General features: G+C 40.9%; 1 protein-coding gene across 1 annotated transcript in view; it reads left to right on the forward strand.

Annotated features, from left to right (window-relative positions):
* SLC2A2 (solute carrier family 2 member 2) overlaps positions 1-27,980 on the forward strand; it is a 438,812-nt gene that overhangs the window by 372,108 nt on the left and 38,724 nt on the right. The window contains exon 9 of the mRNA XM_044070056.1: positions 22,529-22,630. Coding sequence (XP_043925991.1) covers positions 22,529-22,630 — 102 coding nt within the window. The remainder of the gene's footprint in view (positions 1-22,528; positions 22,631-27,980) is intronic.

The following is a 27,980-nucleotide window of genomic DNA, read 5'->3' on the forward strand; positions in this document are numbered from 1 at the left end:
ATGTGATTCAAGCATCCTCTCTGGTATTTCTTTCAGTTGACTGGGTGCTATTATTTTGTCAGCTTTGAGCATTAACCTCTGGATACAATATATTTCTTTCCTGAAAGAGAAATAAGACTCTATTGCTTTCCTTTTCTTACTGATATTTTTTTTTTGCTTAGGCCGTCCATCCACATAATCTAATGTGTTTTAGTATCTGTATTATTAAGTCAGTGTCAGTACATCTTGAATATTGTTGCAGGAGTTTCTTGTCAGTTATCATGTGATGCTCATTAACATAGACACATTTCTTAGATCCATGCATTTGCTAACACTTCTTTTTCTCTCTCTGACCAGATTTATTTTGTGCATTTATAAATGTTTTCAAACCATAGGTAACTTATCTGTTTCATTGTACGATCACAACTGCTGTAGCATCCTAAATGGCATCTACATGCAGCACAACTTGATTTTCACATGATGTTATTTCAACATCTGTGCATTAGTAATTCATTTAATTAGCTTACTGACAATTTCAAAACACCTTTCTTGTTCATAGCTCAGTTCCCCAGCTACATATTGTTCTTGCAACATTTTTACAGACATAGTTATCTCACATTTATTGACTTGGCAAGACACATTACCATAATCTGAAACTTCTGTAATGCCTGCTTGTCTTCTATGATGCCTACTTGTCTTCTGTGTTTTGCCTTTACAGTTACTCTGAGTATTTCTGTATTAGGTTTTAGTCCCTCTGTTGTTAGAATATGGCATGTGTTTCAGGCTTGTCATTCTTATCTTAGATTTGTTCTTATTAAACTTAATTTTATGCTGTATTAATATATTCAGCAGCTGTTATTCGTATCATTTCACATTCTTCTTGTGTCTAGCCTTATACTAATATGCCATGTGTTGTGCTCAGCAGCTTCAAACCCTTCAGCTATCTGTGCAGCAGTTCTTTAGAACACCGCCTAGTACTAATGAACAATCAGATGGAAGCTTAAGAAACATGTACCTTCGTAATGATGTATTAAATGTATAGAGCTCACAGATTTCTTCATTTGCCATAATTCCTTGTTTGTATCTAGTGCTGAAAAGAACTTGGAATTTAGTATTGTTAATACCACTGTTCAGCTGTAAGCTAACAAAAATACATTTTTTAATCATTTTATTCATATTCTTCAGATAAATAATGATGTTTATTTGTTGTCTAATTTATTTATACATTTTATGCTTAACTTCACCATTATGACTATATGATGTCTTTTTTTGGCCAATTTTTGATCCCCACAGTTGACCATCAGCTGTCCCCAGGAGGTCTCCTCATCCTCTGGGATTAATGAACTCTGGCTCATGTTCAGAGCTTGCAAAGAGATCTAGACACATGGGGACGCATCTCCTTACTGGGAGTGATTTTCTTTCAATGTCTATCACTCCTACACATTGATAGTGCATTGTTGGTAAACATGCAATGGGCATCAGTACTGCACATCTCCTCACTTCCACTATGCACTTGATGTCTGCATGATGCCCTGCTCATCATTAGTCAGCATTACGTGTTGTTGGCTGTCTGGTCTCACCCAAGGAGATCAATATGCCATTGTGCCACAGACGTGAACCTACCATCAAGATGGTCACACTCATCCTCCCCATCTATGCTGGCAAATTTCTAGGTTGGTAATTGGACTAGGGTCACCTGAGGCATATTCAGGAATTTACCCTTCTACACCATCGGTGCAGGCTATTTGATTTCTTGGGTCTACTTTAATTAAACTAAAGCAAAATCCGTCGAATACAAATCCGTCGACATGTAAACAGCGAAATGCGGAAACGTCGAACGCACTAAATAGCGAAATTGGAAATGTTGAATTGTCATAGTTGGCCCGTCTACGGTATAGCTCCGTAAGGTAAGTGTGCGATAGTTACAGGCCTTAGGGTTAGGGTGCAGGTTAAGGTAAGTGCATAGATAGGTAATGTATGTAAGGTTTAGTGTAGGGTTTTGTTAAGTGTATGTGTGTGGAATATTTACTTTGTTTGGGTATAGTTCTGTAGGGTAAGTGTGCAGTAGTTACGGACCTTAGGGTTAGGGAGGGGTTAAGGGTAGTGCATAGATAGTTGTGTATGTGGGGTTTAGTGTAGGGTTACAAGTGGGGTTTTGGTGCTTTAATTTTGGGTTAGTAGTAGGGTTTTGGTTAGTGTATGTATGTGTTTTATGTTGTTGTGTTTGCAAAGGTAGTATGTTACGGGCGGTGGGGTTGGCCGACTATTGCAATTTCGATGTTTAAATTTCGTGGTTTTGCGTGTTCGATGTTATCACATTTTGCTGTTTATGTGACGACGGATTCGTATTCAATGGATTCCACTTTCATTTAATTAAAGTAGACCCGATTTCTTATATGTCCTCTTAATATTGCGGAAACTATCTGCTGCATTATGTGTATCTATCTCTATCTATCTATATAGATAGATAGATATAGACATAGAAATAGATATAGATAAATATATAGATAGACTGTATTTACTGTTTTGTAATCTCTGGTTAGACTTGAAAATATTCCATAAGCATGTACCACTGGCACAGCTTTAGGTATAACTTTTTGTGTGATGTTTTCCTTACTTTTTGTAGTCAGGAGGATATTATTTCTGTGGCACACAGTATCTAAGGTGTCTCTATGATGCATGACTGTTGCTGTGTGGTACACATGTATGTAGCCTTTGCTTTTCATATGTTACATTATGATGAAGCAGAAACAAAGCTAAGGTTGGGCAAAAGTGGCATCCAACATGGCTACACACTTGGCAGATCTATTTTTATTGCTTACGTTTTTAAGCTTCTAAGGAGCGGCACCAGATTGGAGAAGTAGTGCAGGGTGCCACATGAGCCTGCTATGATTCTTTGGTGAAGTGATTCATTGTGAGCAAGACTGGAGATGACAAACCATAAAAACTGTTGTGGAATTATATCTGTTTCCATTAACGAGCTTCCTAAAATGGATTCACAGAATTTGAGGTGTTCTAAATGCTATTACCTCAGTTTGAGGCGTCATTCACTTTTGAAGAGAAACTACTATTTGGGAGAGAAGAGATTTTATTGGCAGAAACCTCTGCAGTGGCATAGGGGGATAAATCCTGACTATGGCCCAGGTGACCTTGGTTTGATTACCAGCTTGGGTGACTGACAGAGGGGAGGGGTAGACATGCCTATTGTGGGTGGGAGGGATTTCATCGATGATGCGCCCTAAGGGAAGAAGTAGTCCAAAGAGGGGAGTTACCCTCAGCCGTAGTTGATGAGTACAAGAAGGTAGGGAAGGGAAGTGAGTTGGGCATATAAATAAAATCAGCAGATACAAGACAGCTGAGCCTTCCAAATACCCTTAGAATCCATGACCAGCCCTGGTAATACTGAAGTATGTCCAGGGGGGGGGGTATGGAGATTAGCTGGTAAACCTGGTGCGGACATAAGGCACTGGGGAACTGGGATCAAGGGGGCCATAAAATAAAATAAAAAAAAGATTGTACTCCCACTCTGAAAACCATTATGCTAGACAGCAATGGACTCAGTTGCCAGGTGTAGCAAGGAAACCCAATGCAGAGTAAAGGTGAAATGCAAGGCAAAGTAATATTAAGTGGACACAAACAACTTATAAGTGCATTTCACCCTCTGTGTTTTGTTTTTGTAATCTGTTATTTAGTTACAGTCACTGGCACCGGTGTATTTCATACTGGGTCACCTGGTAGCTCTGTTTTGTTTAGCGACTTGTTCAAAGTTGCATAGATTATAAGTGGAGACTAAGAAAATTAAAATGGGAACTCTGCATGTTAACAGAGCATATCCTTAACTCTTTATGATATACTTTCAATCATGTTCCCTAAGTACACAAATCAGACTCAGAACCATGATTCATCATCAAAAACAGACAGGTAACAGTCCTAGCCTTGCATACTGTAAAATACAACTGTGTAGACCAAAGCTTCTGCAGTCCATTTTAATGATATTCTTTCTCTCTACTTCTTTACTGTTCATAAACCATCTGCAGAACATTTATAGTTAACACATTAAATAGAATTGTCAAGGAAATGTGAAGAAAAAAGGACTGTAAACACAGGGTTATGAGATATGGATATTTCATATGATTCACTGAGACAAAGCAAGTTACTTGAAAGGCCTTCAACCTGAGTTACATTACTACACTGATGAATTTACATTCTGTTTAAGCTGTATTAATCTGTAAGTTAAAAAATGATAATAATAAAACACGTCATTACAACACTGACAAATTTACATTCTGTTTAAGTTTTATTAATCTGTAAGTTAAAAAATGATAATAATAAAACTTGTCATTTAAAATTCCTAGTAAAATCTTTGTCAGAATAAAATGTAAAAAAGTCTGGTTCTGGATTACAGTCAAAGAAAGTAAGTTAATAATGCAATTGTATGGACAGCATAAAGCGATTACCATGTGCTTTATCCAATGTTGTACAGGTAAACTATAAACAACACTATGATTGTATAACTTAATCTTTGCAAACCTTTTTAGGCTACTAATATTGATATTTAAAAAAGCAGTTTATTCTTTACTTCTCAATGCAAGGAGTTCCCAGTGTGTAGTAGTGAACCCTCTGCACATTTAAAAACACTGAGAACCTCTACTCAGGGCGTATAAGTTATGTTTCTCTTTGTTTTTGTTGTTTATTTGTAGGTATGGATGCTCTTTTGGGAATAACAGGAAAGTTTGCACACCACCATCTTCTTGAATTGGAAGATGTCTTCTCATAGTTCCGACATACTGGACAAAATAGTACCCATCCACTGGCTCAAATACAAATGATTTATTTCACTGAGTGTAGCATGCATGAAAGTTCAACAGTACAGCTGACTTAAACCTTTAAGTATAAGTCTGTATATATTATGCAGTTAATAACTCAGCTAATTTGTACTTTGATAGGATACCATTGCATGCATGCACACATGCACAATATTCACTTAACTTCAGATCAGCAATTATGTATATATTTATATAATGTACTCTGATTAAATGAATCAGTAGTACAAAACCATATATATATATATATATATATATATATATATATATACATACACACACACACATGAACACACACATATATATATATATATATATGTGTGTGTGTGTGTGTGTGTATGTGTGTGTATATATGTGTGTGTGTGTGTGTGTGTGTGTGTGTGTGTACTGGGCTCCACTTTCCAACAAAAACTATCCCTTGTACTTCCCATAATGGACAAAAGCTTCACAAGTATTATTAAAAATGCTGCACTTTAAAATGCCATCCATTCAATGTCTTTTAATGCCACATATGGATGATGGTTGCAACACAAGCCTGGCTATGCATAGTAATCCATGCCATTGTTTTTGTTATGAACATTGGTCATGATAACCCAGTTTCATTGTTTCTCTAACTAGTCTGCACATTTGCTACCCATATTACTATGTCCTGGTCCTCCTTCAGATATTAGCCCCTCCCATGAAGTCTTTATAGATCACAGAGTCACACTGAAAGGAGGTTAAAGGTCAAAGTCAAATATAGAATAGGCAGTAGAACATCATTTAATAAACCCAGAAGGAGCATGACAGTAGTTTATTTATCCAAGCTCAAAAAAAAAAAAGAAACCATGCCAATGACATCTCATTGATTAATAGCAATACAACCACTAATTAAAAATAAAATGATAAAACTGCATCCCAGCATGTTCCATAAAGGAAAGACACAAGATTATCGATGACATTTCTACAAATAAAATTAATGGAATGGGTACAGATGTCATAGACAAAGTCTCAACTGGATCTGTGGTATTCACATGTGTGAAGCTCTGCTCTAAAAGATACAATACATAGGTAACTTAACACCTGATAGTAAGATGTTAATGAAACATTCTTAATTTAGTACATATGAATCTCTGCAATCATTTATCTACCACACTTTGGCAGTTTTCCTGATAACGACAGTGCTACTTTCATGTCTCTCACTTGTAAACAAACTACAGATAACCATAGCTTTCCTGTTCAGTGATACTCTATTCATAAGTCTTGAAATTTTATAATAACAATTGTTTGACTGTTCTCCATGGACAAATCCCTTTATATGTGTACTTATTTAACAACTTCCCATTACTGCTATGTACTAATGCCTCCTAACTTGTGATTCTTCTTAAATTCTTGCCACCTGTCCCTGTGGACATGTTTGCTTTATTCACTTGTTATCCAGGGAGTAATACTCCATTTTTTTCCAACTTCACAATACTTTCATATGCACATCCATTCTGCATTTGGAAACTATGATGAAACTCTACTGTGCCTCTTCACTAGAGTTCCTCTTGTATGTCTCTTTCAAGTTGTATATGTTTATTTTCTTACCTGGTACTTCATTTAGCCAACATTCTTGCCATGTAACATCATTTTATATAAAGTATTTCTGCTACTGATGAGCTTCTTGTGTATTTACTGAACCTTATTCAAGATAATTTGCAGTAATTCTACTAGCCATGGAAGAGTGATTTCTCTGTAGTTTTTACAGAAGCATTTAGTAATCTGAATCCCTCAAGAAAAGGGGAAATTGTGCAATGGGCTAACCTCCTGATCAACAAAATGTGAAACATGAATAAAGCTTTGTATTGCAGGAGTTAGCATACTTCCGCGGTGGTGCAGCGGTAGCGTTGTTGCCTCACAGCAAGAGGTTCTCCCGTTCGATTCTCGGCTGGAGTGCGGGGAGTGCCTTCTGTGTGGAGTCTGCATGTCCTCCCCATGTTGGGTGGGCGTTAGAAAGACATGCGTAAATGGGCGTGCCTTCGTTGAAGGTTGAACGTCGAGCTGCCACCTCAGCGTTTGTGAAAATCTACTGCCAATCATTAGCGGACCGGAGTTCCGCTGTGGCAACCCCTAACCTAGAAAAGCCAAAAGACAGCAACATTGCAGGAGTTAACATATACAAAAACAAATATGTAAGAGGTAATGTCAGATCATAAAAGGACAACACATACAGTTACTCTTTAGTAATTAACATTTTTGCTATTTTCATCAAACAAGCTGTCATCTACTTATATAATTTACTTTATTAACTATGCATTACTGCAGCTAGGCTGCTTGGATAAAAGCAATTAAGATCAAAGTACATGTCAACTGAAAAACATGGCCATTGCCAAAATAATGAAGATCAGTTTTTCTTAGGGGTGCACCACCCCCAACATGCAGGAGTCTGTACCCCTGCATCCCTTACAGTTCACTGCAAGGTATTTGCACATTGTTGGAAAACTTTGGCATATAAGGCTAGCCAGACTTATGGGTCTGTAACTGCCTAGGTCTGTGGAAGGTCCTCCTTATGCAGGAGAATGACTGTAACTGTTCTCCATTCACTTGGTACAAAACTTATGTGGAGGCTGACACAGAACAGTGTCATTAGGGGTGTGGCTAAATCATGCTTCATATTATTTAAGATGCATCCAAGGATATTGTCAGGGCCCATCGATGCAGTATTCTTACCTTTTGATAGCACTTTTAGGACTTGGTCTTGTGTGATAGCTGGAGGAAATCCATTTTCAGGTATATTTTGAGGGGCAGATGGAGAATCGAGTGGGTTAAAGCTAGAGCTAAATTTATCAGCCAATAGGTTCACTATATATTCAGCCTCAGTGTAGGTAACATCACGCACAATCAGCTCATTGTACTGCTGTGTTATGCATTTCAGGTTACAGACATAACTAAAAATGCCTTGTGATTGTCTTGGGCCTGCATAGCTATTTTAGCCTCAGGCTTGTCTTTGGTGGATTTTATTAAGCCCCTGAGTTGTTTGTTTATTTCAGTGACAAGGGCTCTACCATTGATGGACTGGGGAAATTATTGCTAGGCATGGAAATAAGTGTATATTTATGCTACTTTAATTTTCAGAATTTTGAACTGTAAGGCTCATATGTTAAAGTTTCTTCTTGTGAAGAAAAATATGTGCTAAATAACTTATTTTCTTCTACTGTGCAGGTCACTACTCACTGTTTGCGGTGTGATATGACTCTGTTGAAGAAGTTCCAGGGCTATGACCACTGGTACATTTTCAAGGAAGTTAGCATGGTCGCATTCTCAGAACCTCCCAGATGATGTTAAAAATGAGATTTTAAATTCTCCCTTGGACAGAGATTTAGTGTTTGACCCTCTGCTGCAGACATGATCAAAATGTGTGATGAAAAGGACAGGTTGATTCAGGAAATCTCTAAGATTTTTCAAACTTCCTTTTCCAAATTATCCAAGGGATTTTCTTGCTCCTCATCCAGTTTTGGCAAAATACAGCCTCAAAAGAATTCAGGTAAATAGACATTTTAGAAGAAATGACAAGGGGATTCCAAAAAGAAGTCTTAAACCTCCCCAAACCAGGGACAGTCCATCAAGTCTCAATGACTATTCAAGAGACCTTGTGGCCTCCTTCCATTCCTGGTCCTTTTTCTCTTCCAGAAAGTCTGACTGTCCCATTTTCATCTTTGGCAACAGATTGTTTCAGACAAATGGGTTCTTAAAATCATTCATCAAGGTTATGGATAGCAGCAGGAGGAAATTCCTCCTTTCCAGGGGTCATACCTCATCCTGCGGATCAGATTTCTTTTTCTTTCCACCTGGTTTTCATCACATGCTCTTCCAAGGAGTGGTAGAACCATTTCCTCCTTCCCAGGTTGGGAAGGGATTTTATTCAAGGATGTTCCTAGTGCCAAGGAAAGAAAACGCTTAGAGACCAGTTCTGAATCTTTCTTTCCTAAACCTGCTTGTGATAGTGTCCAAATTCAAAATTATGTCACTTCACTACCCCTTCTTCCTCTTTCAAGTTTCCTTTTATCGCTAGACTTAAAAGAAGATTATCAACACATTCCTATTCATCCAGACTTCAGATGTTTCTTTAAGATTTTGTGTGTCTGGATCACATTATCAGTTCTATCCCTTACCCTTTGGACTATCCACTGCACCAAGAGTGTGCAACAAAGTGTCTAGCTCCAATTATAGCTCTTTGCAGGCTACAGGGTATCCACATTTTCTGTATTTAGATGACTTGCTTATCTTTGTGTTCTTTTTCAAGGTGTCAGGAATCTCTATCTTGGGTGAGAGATCTCTTGCACAAACTTTAATTCCAACAGAGTATTCCGAAGTCTTTCTTGACTCCTTCACACAGAATTGTGTTCCTGGGATGTCGCCTAGACACTTCAGTTTAAAGAGCTTTTCATCCACAGGAAAAATAGATCTTAATTTGAGCTGTTTCTAAGGTTTTCTACTCAGACATTGGTCACTGTGAAGGAATACCTCAGGATTTTGGGTCTCACGGCATCTATGATTCTCATTATACCCCTGGAAAATCTCAATATAAGAAAGATACACTGGTATCTGAAATCTCTTTAGTCCCTGCATCACTTCTTACCTTTTCAGATCCCAGTGATGGGGTTTGTCTGAAGAGAAATCCTTTGGTGGAGGCAATAGATTTCCTTAAATTTAGGTATCTCCTTTTCCCACTGTGTTCTAAAGCAGTCAATCACCACAGATGCTTTGGACTTTGCTTGGGGAGCAATTTCAGAAGGGATACAAATGCAGGGGGTGTGGAACACCAAGGTGAGACACAAGTACATAAATATCAAGGAGGTGCTTTCCCTGATCAAGGCACTCAACTCTCTGAACCTCCTTTCATCCATAGGACCTTTTTAAGTGGTTATAGACAACATCACAGTCATGTAGTACATCAGCAAGCAAGGGGGAATCCGGTTATACTTCCTTTGCAGACTTGCCACTTTAGCTTTGGGTATAGTTTCACAGCACATTCTCAGACTGAAGACATCCTACTTTCTGTCAGAGGCAGATAAGATGAGCACGAACAGGGCAGACACTCACAAATAGAAACTAGTTCGGGGGGGGGTCTTCCTAGATTTGATCCATTTGTTAGGAATTCCTCAAGTAGACTTTTTTTCCTCCTCTTTAGAAATCAACTGTCAAAATTATTTTCCAGGACTCCATGCAAGAAGGCCTGGAAACAGATGCTCTTTTCTTTTCTTTAACCATGAATATTCCCATATGCCTTTCCACCATTTCCACTAATATCCAGGGTACTTCTGAAGATTCAGAAGGAATCCCCCAAGATAATTGTAGTAAATCCATTATAGCCCAGGTAACCATGGTTCTCCTTTATTTTGGAAATGACCAGGGGCCAATTACCACAAGCTTCCTCATAGACTGGATCTACTCACACAAGACCAGGGGAGCTTTATATACCCCAACATCAATCCTTTTCTTTTCACTAACTAGATGATGGGGTCTTAATTCCTTTTACACACCTGTTTTCTGAGTATGTGCAGCAGGCACTAATGGAGACAAGAAAGTCTGCTACTAAAAAGTCATATATTAGCAAACAGAAAAAGTTTGTTAGCTGGCACCAACAACATAACCAGCAACCGTTATGGGCTAGTTGTTCTCTGGTTTTACAATATTTGTGTGAGTTACTATTCTTTGACTTTTCTTATTCCTCTGTCAAGGTTCATTTATCGGCTATTTTAGCATGTCTGCCCATGGATTCTTCCCTTTCAATGCAGTTTCCTGCCATAATCTTATTAAAAGGGGCTTTGCATAAGAGGTCTCCTAGAAAACCAGTGGTTTCTCCTTGGGATCTTAATTTTGTGTTAGAGAAGCTAACACTTGCTCCATTTGAACCAACTAATCTGCCTGATCTTAACATGGAAAATAGTTTTACTGATTGTTCTGGCCTCTGTAAGAAGGGTATCTGAGTTGCAAGCTCTTATGGTGAGGCAGCCCTACCTTGTTTTCCATAGAGACATGGTTTCTTTGAGAATTTATGCATAAGATGGAATCTGAGTTTACTTTAAGCCAAACTGTTCATCAAGCTGTTTTTTTTCCTGAACCTTAAACAAGGAAGGAAAGATACTCCATACCTTTGATGTCCACAGACAACTCAGGTACTGTTTTGACAGTTAAAATACCCCTTTTCAGTGGTGACCCCAAATGAAGATCTCTAAAATTAGATACATAGCTATAGTACAGAACTAGGGGTTAAAACAACTATATGCAATTTGATATGAAAATATTTACAATGAATAGAAACTTTTTATGTCATTACTGGTTAATGCTTTTGAGTTTCTCTTAAACTTCTTATCACTGTAGTTAGGCAAGGAAATGTTCACTTTATTGCACTTGTTATCTTGCATTTTATACCTTTATCTTTAACATCTACTGATTTTAGTACATTGGGCTCAACTGCTGCATTGGCATCTTCTACAGTTGGATGAGGTGAAATTCCTTGAGTTTCATTTGCCCACAGGAAAAAAAATATATATTTAAATAGAGAATGCCGAAACCCTGTTTTCCATAGGAAATCACTGACGGTGTGGTTTCTAAGTGTGTGCCAACAGTGATTCACTTCTTTTGGGAGATTCCTACCTTCTTTGAGTTAGTGTGACTGTGGAGTTGGTATATACAATGTGGGAGGTATGGGGGGTTGCCCCTATATCAGGGGGGGCAGCGAGGCTTTACTCCTTACAAAAAAAAATCTTAAAGGTAAATGTACACCCTTCTGTGTTTCAGGCATTATTTTTCAGTATTTTGGATTTTCAGCTTTGTGGAAATCGACAATTTATAAGTAGAACCATCCCCATTTGTTTTTATAGGTTCATAGGTGTTTACTAGGCTAATGACCACAAGGGCCTTTTGAAACCTAGTCATGCATCCCAAATATCTGACAAATTCTGGTACCCTTGATAAGTTTAATCAGGGGCTTGGGAGATAAAACATTTACAAGCAGGGGCCTGGAAGATGAACCATTTACAGACTGCCTGTGTCCATTAGAGACATAGGTGCCAAACCAGTGATGAATTTCCTGCTCCCCATCCAATTGTCCAAGTTACACTTGAATTGTGTTAGGGAGGAACTGTGCTTCATGTTAATGGGGAGCCTGTTCCAGCCTCTCCAGCAGGTCAAGTCTTTAGAATGGGTAATTCTGGTGCTGTTTGGTTTGTGGATATGCAGGAGGTCCATCAGAGTGGAGTCTGACAATGCCCTGTATGCCAGGCATAGATCTCCCCTCAGTAGGAGACAGAATACAGGGATATAGCCTTGAGGCTATCTGTGTAGGACATTTTACTTATGTCCTGCATTCTTTTGGTGAGAAACCTCTGCGGATAATCCAATGGTTAGATATGCCTGATTAGGTACATACCAAAGTGGCATTGTAGTCAATGATAGGTCTGATGAATGTTAAATAAAGTAGAACAATGACCTCCTTGGACCTAGATGCCATACCTTTGTTTATAAGTTGCACAACGTAGAATGATTTCCTCACTATTGTAGACACATGATGGACAAAGGCTTGATTACTGTCTATGTCTGTCCCTACGTCCCTGACTACTGATTCAACTCTAAGGGGTGTGGTGTCAAAATGATAGCTGTCAGGGGTAGATGACTTCCCAAAGGATAATGTTATGCATTTCATGGCATTTAGCTTTAGTCCATGGCTCTGACATCAGTTGTTTGTCTGTGTTAGACCTTCCTGAAGAACGTTTGTGTCAGTGTGGGATTTAATGACAGCTCCTGATTTGCAATCATCTGCAAATTTCGTCATACAGAGACCATTGACATTGGCCTTGACTTCAGAGAAGTAAATGTGAAAAAGGAGTTGGCCAAAGACCGATCCCTAAAGGACTCCACTTGTGACTGGTCTCCTTGTAGAAGTGAATTCTAACTTCCTGAGTCCTGTCTGTGAGCCAGGTGGCTATCCACTGGGTGACATATGGGTTTGTGCCTAACTTTAGCCAGGTCAAGGTAGGCAGTGTGAACCATTTTGCCGTCATCCATTCCTTTGGTGACCTTCTCATAGAAGTCCACCAGGCTGAGTAGGCATGACCTGTCCTTGATGAAGTCAAACTGGGTTGGGTCCAGTGTCTGGAAGTTTACTATATCATTATTGATCATTTTCATAATAACTCTTTCCATGGCTTTGCATAAAAGATTAGTGAGAGTTATGGGTCTGTAGTTTCCAGGGTCTGTAGATGGCCACCTTTGTGCAGAGGGATGATTGTTGCTGTTCTCCATTCATGAGGCATGAAGCCTGTTTGGAGGCTACAGTTAAATAACAATTCCTGAGGACCGGATAGGTCATGTTTCATGCTATTTAGAAGACATCCTGGGATATTGTCTGGGCCCATTGATGCAATGTTCTTGGTCTTAGAGAGAGCATTAAGGACCTGTTCCCTAGTGATAGTAGGGGAGTAATATCTGATGGTATTTCCTGAGGGAAGGTTGAACGGAGAGAAAGGTTGTTGGAGCTGAAGTTATCAGTAAGTAGGTTTGCTATACCTTCTGGCTTAGTAGAGGTGGCTGCATTTATAATGAGTGCTGCACACAATTGTGTATTGCCTTTGAGGTTGGGGACATAGCTAAAGCCTTGTGGTTGTACTTGGCCTGGGAGGCCAAATTTACCTCAAATTTGGCTTTGGTAGACTTTATTTGTCCTCTGAGTTGTTTGCTTAGTTTGATGAAAGTGCTTTTATCCTGTTAGGTGATGCACCTCCTAAATTTTGCCATGATTTTCTTTCTTCTGTTATACATCCTATTGATTTTGTGATTCCACTATGGTGGCTTGTTTTTTGAGTTAGTTCTGTACTTGTTTCTGGTGGGTACAGCTGCCTCTATGCAGCTATTAACATGCTTGTATAGGGTTTCTGTGAACAGTTTTTCATAGGCAGCAGTGTTCTCAGGGTTAATGGGGGCTTGACATTTTGCCAGGTTATCACTTACTAGCAGAAGTTAGCCTTAGAATAGTTCCTGAATATTCCAGGTTTAGCTGAGGGTATGGGTTTTGTTTTTACTTCAAAGGAGACCATTTTTGTGGTCTGACCTTACCAGGGAAAACATTACACCAGGGGGTGTGCAGTACTCTCCCATATTAGTGAGGACCAGATCCAGTATAGTTGCACCCCTGGTTGGTGTATTGACAATCTGGTCCTAGGAGTTTCTGTTTACAAAATCCAGGAATCTCTGTGTCTGTATGTTTGGTGTCATATAGGATTGACAATTAAAAAGAAGTTATGTACTTACCATAACATTCCATGTTTGTAGTCCATCTCACCTACATTCTTTCTGGATGGTTCAGAGCCGATATTTGGCTCCAACTCGGCCGATACAAAAGCTCAAGAGCTTTTACTGGCTCGATGCTAACACCTATCCCATGGTGCCTCATGGCAATTCCCCAGATCTTGTTTGCAAGAAAGCAATAAGTACCTAATAGTTGTGAAACTATCAATAACTGTGTACATACAGACAAAACATTGTGTAAAATTATCTGTGCCAGGTGGACAACAGCCACAACCAGGTCAGACAGCATAAGTATAGTCCACCAGATCATCCAGGAACAGGAAGGGGGCAGGAGGGAAGAATGCAAGAATGTAGGTGAGATGGACTACAAACATGGAACATTATGGTAAGTACATAACTTCTTTATGTTATGTAATCCTATCTCACTGTAATTCTTGCTGGATGGGACAGCATCCCTAGCACCTTTATCCCGGGTGGCTCAAGTGAAGAGACTCTTCAGCACAGTGGACCCAAATGATGATCTGTCCAGGAGGCCAAATCCAATTTGTAATTTGTGACAAAGGTATGTGGTCTTGCCCAAGTAGCTGCTGCACAAATAGTATCAATTGGGAGCCTAGATCTAAAGGAAGTTGATACTGCCCTTGTAGAGTGGCCTTTTACTTTGTTGGGTAACTGTTTGCCAGCAAAGGAAATGCAATCTGAAAGCCATTTTGAAAAGGGTAACCTTAGAAACAGACAAGCTTTTATTTTTGTCCGAAAAGGTAACAAATAATTGATCTGATTTTCTAAATTCTTTAGTCCTGTGAAGGTAAAACCTGAGAATTCTGTGGATGTCTAATTGGTGTAGTCTGTATTCAGATTTATTAGAATGATTTGTAAAAAACACTGGCAGCTCAATAGTAGTGTTAAGATTATGTTCTGAGCATACCTTGGGAAGAAAGGAAGGGTTAGTCCTAAGTGAGACTCTATCCTTGTGGAAAACAATGTAAGGAGGTCGAATAGTAAGAGCTTGCAGTTCTGAGACTCTCCTAGCAGAGGTTATGGCTAATAAGAATAGTGTTTTCCAAGATAATAATTTCAGATCTGATGAAGAAGAGGGCTCAAAGGGTGAAGAAATTAAGGATGTGAGAACTAAGTTTAGGTCCCAGGGTTCTGGTGGCTGTTTGATTGGAGGCCTGAGAAGGAGAACTCCCTTCAAAAAGGTTTTGCACAAAGAGTGGGACATGATGGGATTTCCCATGAAGCCAAAATGGTAATTAGAGATGGCAGCTAACTGAACTCTAACTGTAGCGGCTGCAGCTCCTTCATGAAAGATAGATGCAAGGAAGGACAAAATAGATTCAATAGGAGCTGTATAGGGATCTAAGTCTTGGTTTACAGCCCAAATAGAGAACCTTTTCCATTTGCTGGAGTATAACTTCCTAGTGGAAGGCTTGTGGTAAGAAATCAGAATGTATTTGACTGAAGGTGAGAGGGAAATGCACCTGGATATTTGTGGAACTGGAGCAGCCATGCTGTCAATTTTAGGGTGTGGATGGTCGGATGGAACTGCCCTGATTGATGAATCAGGAGGTCTGGAGATGGTTCCAGAATCCATGGTTCCTCCAAGAGGTAGGGCCATAGGAAGAGAAACCAGACTTGGTGAGGCCAGTAAGGAGCAATGAGGATCAGGGTACTCCTCAACTGTTTTACTTTCTGTATTACCTTTGGAATGATAGGAAAAGGTGGGAAGGCATAAAGGAGTCCCAGGGGCCAATCGTGGACTACAGCATCCCTGGGTGACATCTCTGGATAGGGAATTAGGGCAAAGTAGCTGCTGCATTTGGTGTTCAGGTGTGTGGTGAATAAGTCGCAGCAAGGCTGGCCCCATCTGATAAAGATCTCTTTCGCAACTTCTGTATTCAGGGACCACTCATGAGGCATGAGGATTCTTCAACTGAGTTTGTCTGCTATCACATTGGACTTCCCCGAGATGTGCATTGCTACCAGAAAGCATTGAGTGTCTTTCACCCATTTCCAAACTCTTAAGGCCTCTCGGCAAAGCAGATAAGATTTGGTTCCCCCTTGCTTGTTTATGTACCACACGACAGAGACATGTTGTCTGATTGAATCACAATTGACCCGGTGGGAAGAGAACTGTGAAGTGCTTGCAACGCATATAGCACCACTCTCATCTCCAGAACACTGATGTGCAAGTGGTTCTCGTGGTTCTGCCAAGTACCTTGGGCTATCATTCGCAGATAATGCCCCCCACCCTATCTAGGAGGTGTCCGTGGTCAAAACTGCATTTTCTTGAGGAGGAACAAGTGGACGACCTAAGAAAAGTTGTTCCGTATTCAACCATCATGTCAGATCCTTCTTGCAGGTGTTTGTGATGAGAACCTGATGAGACAGGGGAAGATCCTGCATTGACCATTGGACAAGTAGTAGCCAATGAAGTACTCTCATATGCAGACAGGCTACAGGAACTAATAGAATGGGGGAAGCCATAGTCCCTAGGCTCTGAAGGACTATCCTGGCCTGAACTTTGTGACTGTTTAGCAAAGATCTGACTTGGTTGTATAACGATTCTACTCATTCTGGTGTTAGTCTTGCTGACATGGTGGCTGAGTCTATTTCTGAGCCTAAGAATACAATGTGCTGTGATGGAGATAAGGCTGATTTTTTTTAGGTTTACTGTGATGCCTAAACTGGCGCACAAGGATAGAGTCTCGTCCCTGGTTCTGATCAGTTGATGCTTGGTGGTAGCAGTGAGGAGCCAGTTGTCTAGGTATGGAAACACCTGGAATCCTTGATGTTTCAGGTGAGCCATTACCACTGAGGTGCATTTGGTGAACACTCTGGGGGCTGTAGTGAGACCAAAGGGCAGTGTTCAAAAATGAAAATGAGTGGCTCCCAGCCAAAAAAGTAAGTGTCTTCTGGAGCGCCTGTCCATTTTGATGTGGTAGTACGTGTCCTGACGATCTATTGAGCACATCCAGTTGTCTTTTCTGATAAAGGGAAATATCGACTGCAGAGTGATCATTCGGAACTTCGATTTCTTTACAGACTTGTTGAGTTTGCTGAGCTCTAGAATTGATCTCCAGTCCCCTGTCTTTTTTGTAACTAAAAAGAACCGTGAGTAAGTTCCGGATCCTGTTTGCTCTGTGGGGACTTCTTGGATGACTCTTTTTTGCAACAATGAGATGACCTCTGATGTTGCATGGCCTAGTTAAATGTGTGGCACGTCTGGAAGACTCCGGTTTACTGGGGGATCAGAAACAAAGGGAATCAGGTAACCTCTGGATATCATGGTTTGTACCCAACAATTTTGTGAAATGTTTAGCCAGGCGCTTGGGTACAGTGATAGACAACCCCCGACTGCCTCCAGAGATGAACAGTCGGGCAACCCCTCAGCGGTGATGGAAGGAACGATCAGAGAAGGTTTCTCTATTTTCCTGGTGTTGCAGAGCTCCTCTGCCACAAGGATGGTGTCTTCCATTATATCCTCCACCTTTGCCCCTAGGGGAGGGTTGACCTTGCGCCTGAGGGAAACGTTTTTGGGATTTATGGAACCACATTTTCCCTCCTGTATGACCCTTGGGATAGGGTCTAGAAGGAAGGGAGAAACAGACTCTGTTAGCAGATAAGGTTTTCCCTTCCTTCTCACACCTGGTCAAGGTCTCTTTCACCTGAGGTCCAAAAAGAGATGAACTATCAAAGGCGACGTTGGTGAAGGAAGACTTAAATGATTCCGTGAAGTTACAAAGACGCATCCAAGAATGTCTCCTAAGAGAGATTCCTACTCTGGCTGCCCTACTCACTCCATCTGCTGCATAGGAAGTCAGCCATATGGAGAAGTTAGCTGTCAATGTTAAGGGTGGAGAGCTGTTCAGAAACCTTTTCTGTGGATCCTGGAGCTACTGAACCCTGAAGGGTATCTCCCAACTCCTTCAGGAGAACCCTCTGAAGTTGAGTAAAATGGGTAAGGTAATTCAGCAATCTTAAGGTAAATGCTGCTGAAGAGAAGGTATGCTTTCCATACCTATCCATCGTCCTGGACTCCTTGTTAGGAGGATGGCTATTGGAAGATGTCTCTGACAACTCCTTCTTGGTGGCCGATGCTACCACCATAGCATCAACAAGAGCCCCTTTGGAAAGAAAGGATTTATCTTCTGGTGCAGTCATAAATTTGTTTGGACTCCTCGGGACAGGCTCCACTGTGTCTGGGGAGGTCCAGGCCTTCTGCGATATGACCCCCAAAAGCTGGTCATAAGGAGATGTCACCCAGGAGGTGGAAGGTCAGAAAACAAAGGCCTCAAGTTGATTCATCCTCAGTAGGGTTAGAGGTCTTCCAATCACCCCTCTGTCTAAGGATTTCTAGGATGTCAGAAAAGGACACATCCTCAGAGGGGGATCTAGGGGACCCTTCTGATTCCTCCAAAACAGTGTCAGACATGACAGACTCAGGTGAGTCAACATGTTTCTTCTTACAAAGTCTTGTCTGGGGGAGCTCTCCAGTGGGATAATCTGGGGAGGTCTCAGAAGAGGGGGCACCTCCAATGGGGGCTGCTTGAGTCTCTGGTTCCCTACCCTGTGGGGGTGGCAGGGGAGAAGAGGTTGCTGCCAGTTGCTGGTGGGACATCGGTTCCAAGGGTATGGCTTTTGCAGAGGATAAAGCCTTCTCTATTGCTTCAAAGGTCTTACCTCCCCGCTCCGAAGACCTCCGGTTCGAGGATATGGATGTTAGACTCTGAGCAAAGCAAGGGGGCATGGTTCTGAAACAGATGTGGGAACCGAGCTGAGTCGAGCCGAAGCGCCGAGAGGGAGGGTTGGTTCCGAAGAAAACCCAGGGTGACTATCCCCCTTGGAGTTGACTCGAGAGCATCAGTTCCCAGATCCCTTGGCTCCTGACTGAGCCACTGAGGATAGAGTTATCGGTTCCAAGGAAGTAGGAAGAATCCTCAGACGTGAAGGATCCAACATCAAGGAACCCGAAGTGATTGGCTCCGAGAGTGAAGCAGTCGGAGGAGGAGCAATGGATTGCAAAGGGGTCAGCACTGAAACCTTTGGGTCTGGAGGGGCCAATTTTCTTGCCAGAGCTGGGTCAGAAAGCAACCTCTTCACCACCCGCTCAATGTCCTCATCTGAGAGTGTCCTGGAGGATCAGGTGGAGACAGAAGGAGATATCCTCCTCTCCAAAATAGGAGATCTCAAGGTAGGTGAGACAGGGTCAATCTCAGGTAATTGTCTCAGTACCAAAGGTTGCCACGGCACCGAAGAGACCGACGGCACCGAGACAGAAGAAGCAAATTCGGAGCCAGAACTCCTTGGCTCCGTCACTTTGGACTTTTTTGATGGTTCCAAAGCTGGAGCCGAAGATTTTCATTTAGTAGTCTTAGGAGCTGTTTGACCAAGTTCCAGCTGTCCCTGAAAGGAGCTGGTCATAAGACACTATCTATCAATTTGTGCTTCCTCTCGTTCAAAACCCTGGTACTGAAGGCATGGCAAAAGGTACAGGGCTCTTGTAAGTGGACTTCACCTAAGCAGTACACACAGCTAGTGTGACTGTCAAAGACATCTTCTGTGAACATTTATCACATTTTTTAAACCCCGAAGGGCGATGGTCCTTGTGTTCTCTGTCCCTTTCCTTAGACATGCTAACAAGAACAAACTAACAAAGCTACCTAGAAAAAGAGACATCAACATTAACTATACTAACAATATTATCTACTGAGGTAAAAATACCAACAACATTAAAGATAAAAAAAGGAAAGATACTATTTATTTATTTATTTGTTTTTGAAGAAACACACAGGGAGGAAAGGCCCACTAACTTAAACGGGCAACTATGGCCCTCTAACTGAAATGGGCCGCACAATTCTATGGGGGGAAATAGAGGTCAAACACTCAGTACAATCACACAATAAAGCTATAAACTACAAGGAATAAATGATGAAGAAAAAGGTGGTGAAAAGACAAGATTTAGTAAATATATCTTCTACTTAGCCAACGAGCCAGTAAGAAGACAACTTCGAAGCTTTCACAGAAAACAAGATCTGGGGAATTGCCATGAGGCACCATGGGATAGGGGTTAGCCTTGAGCCAGTAAAAGCTCTCGAGCTTTAGTATCAGCCGAGTCAGAGCCAAATATCATCTCTGAACCATCCAGCAAGAATTATGGCGAGATAGGACTACATAATATTAGTGGGTTAATTAAACACACCCATGAATATGGTATTGGGTTGGATGGTGAATGTTTCCAATAAGTTTAAATACATGGTATGGGTTTCCTGGGTCAAACAGAGGAACTTATAGATTGCATGGAAGTGGTATTGAATTTTGCCTATGGTGATTTGAACATGGAGCAGCTGAAGTGCATTGTCCTGTTTGACCGGCCTTGAGGTATATTTATTTTTTATGTAAATCAAGACAGCTTCACCTTTAGTCCTTGTCTGTGCAGCAGCTGGTCTAAATGTGTGCAAGACATCATAACCTTGCACTGTCAGTGTGCTCTCCATGGCTTTAAACTGTGTTTCAGTGATCGCACAGATGTCAGCTTTAGGGTAAAGAAAGCTTCTAGGGAGTTGAGTTATTAATTTAGACTCCTAGATTGAGCAGTAATCCCTTTAGATTTTCTTGGTTTTGATTTGTTATGTCAAAAGTGCTTTCAGTTTGGCATTGCCTAAAAGAGGCACTATAGGGGAAAACAATGTTTTAGCTAATATTCAAAAGCCTAGAGGGAAAAACTGTAGACCATCCCTTGTGAAGCAGCTTGGTCTGTTCACCATCTCCTTCCATGCTGACAAGTATTGCATCTCCTTAGAATGACACCAGAAACTAAGCCAATAAAAATCTTTTAACTTGGCTGGCTCAGCAGAGTACAGGACTTGGCATTTTTTTATTCATTCCTGTTAATATATCATCTCTGTTTTTTTTCATTTAATGACCTTTATGGTTGATTTGGAACACCAGTTTTACGTGATGAGGATTTATCTTTTTGTATTTCATCTGGATTGGTTGCATTTTTTGTGCTTTGTTTGTTTCACCAGACATTTAGTGTGTGCAACAAAAGGGTTGATCTTATCAGGAGTTAAGACTTTTCTATACTTGTGTGTTTAAATTTGAAAAAAGTGAATGGTACAGAATGTTATCCCTTTACTAGGTGAAGCCTGGATTTACCTTGGTTTGTACATGGCCTTGGAATTTTTAAGATTTCATAACTCATTGAGTTTTTCATCATACTGTCTGAATGTTTCATTATTATTTTAACTTAAGCCTCTTTGAAACTGGGGATTTTAGCAATATGTAATTTCTTTTCCTATTTATTGTGTTCAATGCTAGGGATGGACATCATGGTTTTCATGTAAGTTTATTGTTTACTTTAATTCAAAATTTAGCTGTTTAATGAAATTTTAACTCAGCAGGTTGTATATGAATGCAGACAATTTATAATTTCATTTGTTATTTAATCTTTATTAGCTATTTGTTGCGCATCAGTCATGATATCTGTGAAGTTGTCAGAATTAAACTCTTAAAAACTGATTGGCTAGGAGAGGGAACTAATCTAAGGGGGTGGCGAAAGCCAACACATTCTGGCTAGGCTTATAAATGCCCTATGAGAGGATGAAAATGCACATATTCCAATGAGCAAAAAAAATTGACAATTAAAAAAAACAAGAATTTATGGCTCAAAACAAAAAGCAAATCTTTATTCACCTTCTCGAGCCTTGACATTGTACTGTCTTCCATGGAAGTAGCATAGAGTAAAAGACTGAGTATACCCAATATAACGCCAAGGTGCTAGAAGGAGAATAAAAACTTTGCATGTTGTTGCACAACTGCTTGTTTTTTAATAAGATATAAACATTACTACATACTTTGATGCCTGATCAGTTATGACTTTGCATATGAATACAAGAGGGATGTAATAATAGAAGAAATTCTTAACAACAAGTAAGGAATTGTAACTGAAAGTAAACATATTGTGTTAATACCATTTCCTACCAGCTCTGTGGAGTAGAGGACTTGAGTCCTGTGTGACCTTGGGATGAGTCCTGTGTGACCTTGGGATGATTAGCGGTGCTTGTCTCTCCCTAGGGAGGGCTTATGAGGTCTCTCTTATGAGGTGCATCTCTGTATCTCTGCACTGTAGACCTTTTGGGAGCCACCACCTCACAAGGGAGCAGGGATGCTTAAAGCACTACATCACTGGTATGGAAATGCATGGAGAAGACAGAAAGGTTAAGTGCAGAAAAGCGTGCCTGCCTGACTGAGGGTCCTAAATGGCTGGGATTGGACAATGAATGGGCAATGGCTCACTCCCAGTGCAAAGGAAAGTGGTGTAAGGGTGCTTCTGGGTATTGATAGTTAGTGAGCATGGGGAGAAAAATATAGAGCAAAAACATGTTAATGCCATTCAGATTCAGAAAAGCAACTTATCCATTCATAATTTTCATGCTCGTATTATGTTTTAGATATTTCTTGTGGAAAAAGCAGGAAGGAGATGCCTGTTCTTAGCTGGATTGAGTGGTATGACAGTATGCTCAGCAGTAATGACCCTCGGACTTGCCTTGCAGGTAAGCTGTACTTTCTTTTCTTCTCTCCTGTCCAGCTTGAAGACATGTATGAATGTATGGAAAGGAAGATATGTGGAATATTGATGCAGGGTAGTATTGGGAATCTGAAATTTGTTTGAACATGATATGCTGTTCTACTTCATATGTGAATTTACTGCATGTTTTGATCTAGCTGGAGGGATGATTGGGCAGAATTTTATGCAGGGACAGACTGATGGAAGGTACTATGATGGTAATGATTTGAGCCCTAATATTTTATTTCTAGTGTTTTTGTGTTTACAAGCACAGAACTGTGTTGCATAAGCTACTGTATAAGCCAACGCCTCCCTATAAGTTGCTACCTACTTAGTAATAGCTTTTGCAGCCATGTGTACAAAGTAGCTCTGTGCATGCAATTATGGCACCATCAGAACTTCAGGCATCAGCACATGATTTCCTCTTACTGGAGCATGCAGTCCAGAAACACTTCAGCACACATATATAAAGCCTAGATATAGCTACATTACTCTGATTTTAATACACACACACACACACACACACACACACACACACATATATATATATATATATATATATATATATATATATATATATATATATATATATATATATATATATTACATTTGATTACCTGGAAAGTCTGACTGGACACATTCTTTGTCAGATTTTAAGAGGATGCCAAGGGAGAAAACCTCCTCAAAATACATACAAGTTAACAAACATTTGATTACATATGGATACACAGTCTTACAAAATACAAAATCATAGTATAGAGATACAGAGTACATACAACAGTTAAGCTTATAGAATTCCTGTACAGAATCAGATATGATGCCTTGTGTGAGATCATTGAATACTGAGACAGAGACAATACAATATTATACAACTTGAAATTGAAAAGTAAGCACGTATGTTCTTTGTGTTTCACTATTGCAGTCATCACATTTGGGTTATCTGCTTGCAATAGCCCTCAGTCAGCCTGATTATCAAAGTCTTGGGTCCTGGGTTGGTTGCTGTCTCATCTTCCATGACGTCAGGTAGTCAGGGGTATAAAGCATGCAGCCAACACCATTACATCAGTCTTTCTTGCAGTGCGGTGCCCGAAGCAGAAGCAGTTTGCAAGTGCCGGTCGGCCGACTCCTGAAATTTTCATTTTTGACTTTCAGAACTGAAGTCTTCAACTAAAGCTAAGTACCCCATTGGGGAAACTTTTTCTTGCTCTAAACCAATGTCAGTAAAAGTCAATAATTGTATTTCTTGTGGAAAGCAAGTACTTCATAAAGATTTTCATCCGTACTGTATTCCTTGCCTAGGCCCTGACCGCAACATACCTCACTGTCGGTTTTGTGCCTTATTTAAACCACAAACTATTTGTCATCAGTATATTTAAGCTTCTAAATATTTTGGTACTTAGTTCAATTATCCAGATATGTCTTCAGTATGCCACCCGACTACCGACATTCTGAAAAAATGCAAAGATAAAGACAGAGACAGGCCGCCTAGGTCCAAAGCTGCCAATGACGCTTCTCCTAAGCTAGTCACCAATTCGCCAGTACTCAGTGAGGTGCTTTTGGAGCCTCTGATACCCGCTACTTCAGATTCGCAGGCCTCTACTGAGACCCATTCAGAGTCTGGTATGGCGCGAGATACTTCAACTGTGGAACTTGCGGATGTCTCTATCTTGGAAGAGTCTGGAGCAGCTGCTGGACAGGTTGGAAAACATACTTTGCAATGTGGTTTTGATTCACTAGAGGTATCTTGCAGGGCTGCTGTCACTGGGTCTGTACTTAGAAGCACTTAAGGAGCAATCTTTGCCAGATTATGTTAAAACTAAATTACTGGATGCTCCCTTAAATCAGGACCGCCTGTTTGGCAACAAAGCAGAAGAAGTTCTTCAAAAGACGGACGAAAAACTAAATCTATGCAAACTGTTAAAGATTTCCTACAAGTACAGCCTCCAAGATTTAGTAGGCATTGGCCCTCTAAGAATTAGTCCTTTCCTGTCTCTTCCAGGCCTTCTCAGTCCAAACCCAGAGCCAGCAGAACACCCAGATTTCAGTTCCAGGGTACGCACGGGACTAAGCAGTGGGGGGCTCCCACTTCCAAATCAGGGAGTAGTAAGACTCCCCCCCTATGGTAAGCTGTCTCAACAACTTAACTTTACAACTTCCAAATACTTCTCAACTGACTGCTCCTTTAGGGGGAAAGATTACTCTGCAAGCAAAAAAACTGGGAACTCATTACCCAGGACAAATGGGTTTTAAATGTAGTTTCCCAAGGATACAGATTTCGCTTTCACACGTTACCAACCCCAAACGGTTGGCCAGATCTACCCCAAATCAGTGGGCAGAGGCTCAAAAGCAAGTACTCTCTCTCTCTCTCTCTCTCTCTCTTAAGCTTAAAGCCTACTCAAACTGTACCAGAAGAGGAAAAGGGACAAGGTTTCTACTCAAGACTTTTCCTGGTACCCAGAAAAGACAACTCTTGGCGTCCTGTCCTGGACCTTTCTATCCTAAACACCTTTTTGGTGATTCCAAATTTCAAGATGCTAACTCTTCACCAGTTGCTTCCTATGTTAGGCAAGGATGCCTGGTTGGCAACACTGGATTTAAAGGAAGCCTACCTGCACATCCCAATCAGGGAATCTTGCAGAAGATACCTTTGCTTCAAAGCAGGCTACATGCACTATCAGTTCTCTGCACTGCCCTTTGGCTTATCTACTGTGCCCAGGGTATTCACAAAGTGCCTAGATCTAGTCATTGCATTTTGCAGACAAAGAAATATTCAAATATACCCATACCTGGATGATTGTCTAATTCAGGCAGAAAGCCAAGACATACTTTTGAATCATCTGTCATTTGTACAAAAGGTGCTAACTTGTCTGGGGTACACCATAAACGAAAATAAATCACATCTTGTACCCTGTCAGCAAATTATATTCCTGGGAGCAAGCTTGAACACAACTCCCCAGATGGCTTTCCTCATGCCAGAGAAACAAATTCATTTGACAACTTACTTCAAACTAATGGCCACAAAAACCCTGCTATCTGCAAGGCAAATACTGCAAGCTTTGGGGTCCATGGCCTCCTGCATTCTACTAATTCCATATGCAAGACTGCATATGAGGAAACTACAATGGTATCTAAAAAGCCTGTGGCGTCAACATTCTCAGGATCTTGAAGCAATGATTCCTATCATTCCTTGCCTACAATTAGAGTTCCGTTGGTGGGCAGAGGCCTGCCACCAAAACAAAGGACTACCATTCACTCTATCCCCTGCCACCCAAACCCTAACAACAGATGCATCAGACTATGCATGGGGGGCTCACCTGGCAGGGAAGTGCATTCAGGCCAAATGGAACCCAAATCAAATTCACTTGCATATCAGTCAAAATGGAATGTTAGCTGTACAGAATGCTCTGATGGCCTTCAAGGGCCACATTCTTCCAGGACAATTAATGGTAAAGATGGACAACACCACTGTTATGTGGTACATAAACAAGCAGGAACACAGCCTTGAGCTACCAAGTGCATCTACAGGCTCAATTCCTGCCAGGAAAACTAAATACATTGGAAGATGAACTAAGCAGAAATCTCATGGACCCACACAAGTAGAAACTGGAACCAAAGACTTTCAACATGTTGATAAACAAATGGGGGAGCCCAGATATAGAGCTGTTTGCCTCCCCCCAGAACTACCAATTGGACAAATTCTGCACAAGGACTGATTGTACCAGACTGGCCACGCCAACACTGGTACCCCCTCTTGTGCAGTGTGTCACTGCTGGCTCCATGGCACCTGCCTCAGACCCCTATCCTGCTGTCACAGCAGGAGAGCAAGATTCTGCACTGTCAGCTTTAAACCCTGAACCTGGCAGCCTGGCTAATTACCTAATCTCTCCATTACCATCCCTCAGTAAAGAAGTGTTGGATGGCATTTCGGAGGCAAGGAGGCCTAGTACTCAAAAATCTTATGCTGAAAAATGGAAAAGATTCTGTGCCTGGAACCAAATTCAAGGGATGGGCACAGCAGTGCCCAATTTACCTCAGATTCTTCAATATTTAACTGAGATGCTTCACAAGGGCCTTTCTTTTTCCTCCATCAAAATTCATGCCTCAGCCATTTCAGCTCATTACAACACAGAACCACCCCTCTTCTCTCATCCACTGCTCAAGCAGTTCCTCAGAGGGGCCAAAAACTTAAGACCACCCAGGAGAGCCCCAACTCCAGCCTAGGACCTTAACTTTGTATTGGAAAAACTCAATCTTCCTCCTTTTGAGCCAGCTGCAAGTGCGGAGTTAAAATTACTTTCTTGGAAAACAACCTTCCTTTTAGCAATCACTTCAGCAAGAAGGGTATCTGAATTACAGGCCCTTATGGGCGTGGAGCCTTTCATCATCTTTCATGCGGACAGGGTGTCCCTCAGGACCAATCCCTCCTTCATGCCCAAGGAGGTATCCAGTGTGGCTCTTAATCAGTCCATTCATTTGCCAACCTTCTTTTCTAATCCACAGAACAAAGGGGAATGGATACTGCACTCCTTAGATGTGCACAGACAACTTAGATTTTACTTGGACAGGACTAAACCTCAAAGGAAATCTGAACAACTGCTGGTGGCATTTGCTGCAGGGGCAGAGGGTAAGGCTATTTCAAAGCAAACCATTTCTAAATGGGTAGGCCATTGCATTAATTTCTGCTATAAGCACCATGGAAAACCTATCCCACAGGGGATTAGACCACATTCAACCAGGGCCACATCTACATCTACAGCCTTCCTCATAGGTGTCCCTACCAGGGACATCCTAGAAGCTGCTACCTGGAGTTCTGTACATACTTTCACCAAGCATTACCATTTGCCAATTTTCTCTAAATCCAGAGCTGGCTTTGCCACTACAGTCTTGCATGGCCTTATAGCTGGTCCTAATGCTATCTAAATTCCTCCTCCCATCCTTAGCTTTGGGAATCTACCCAAATGTGATGACTGCAGCAGTGAAACACGAAGAACATAGTACAGTTGTGTACACTTACGATAAATGTAGATGTTCGAGTGTATTCACTGTTGCAGTCCTGGTTACCCTCCCTCCAGCCCCCTGACTGGTGTATTTGCTTTTTTGCTGGAGGTATAACCTTGTGTATATATATATATATATATATATATATATATATATATATATATATATAATTGCTTCCCATTAGGGGGGCACCTGACATCTGGGGCAAGAAAAACTGATGTAATGGCATCAGCTGCATGCTTTATACCCCTGACTACCTGACGTTAAGGAAGATGAGACAGCAACTGATGCAGGGCCGAAGACTTTGATAATCAGGCTGACTGAGGACTACTGCAAGC

This window comes from Protopterus annectens, chromosome 4.part1, assembly GCF_019279795.1.
Source record: "Protopterus annectens isolate FY-2018-M chromosome 4.part1, PAN1.0, whole genome shotgun sequence".
Classification (NCBI taxonomy): Eukaryota; Metazoa; Chordata; order Ceratodontiformes; family Protopteridae; genus Protopterus; species Protopterus annectens.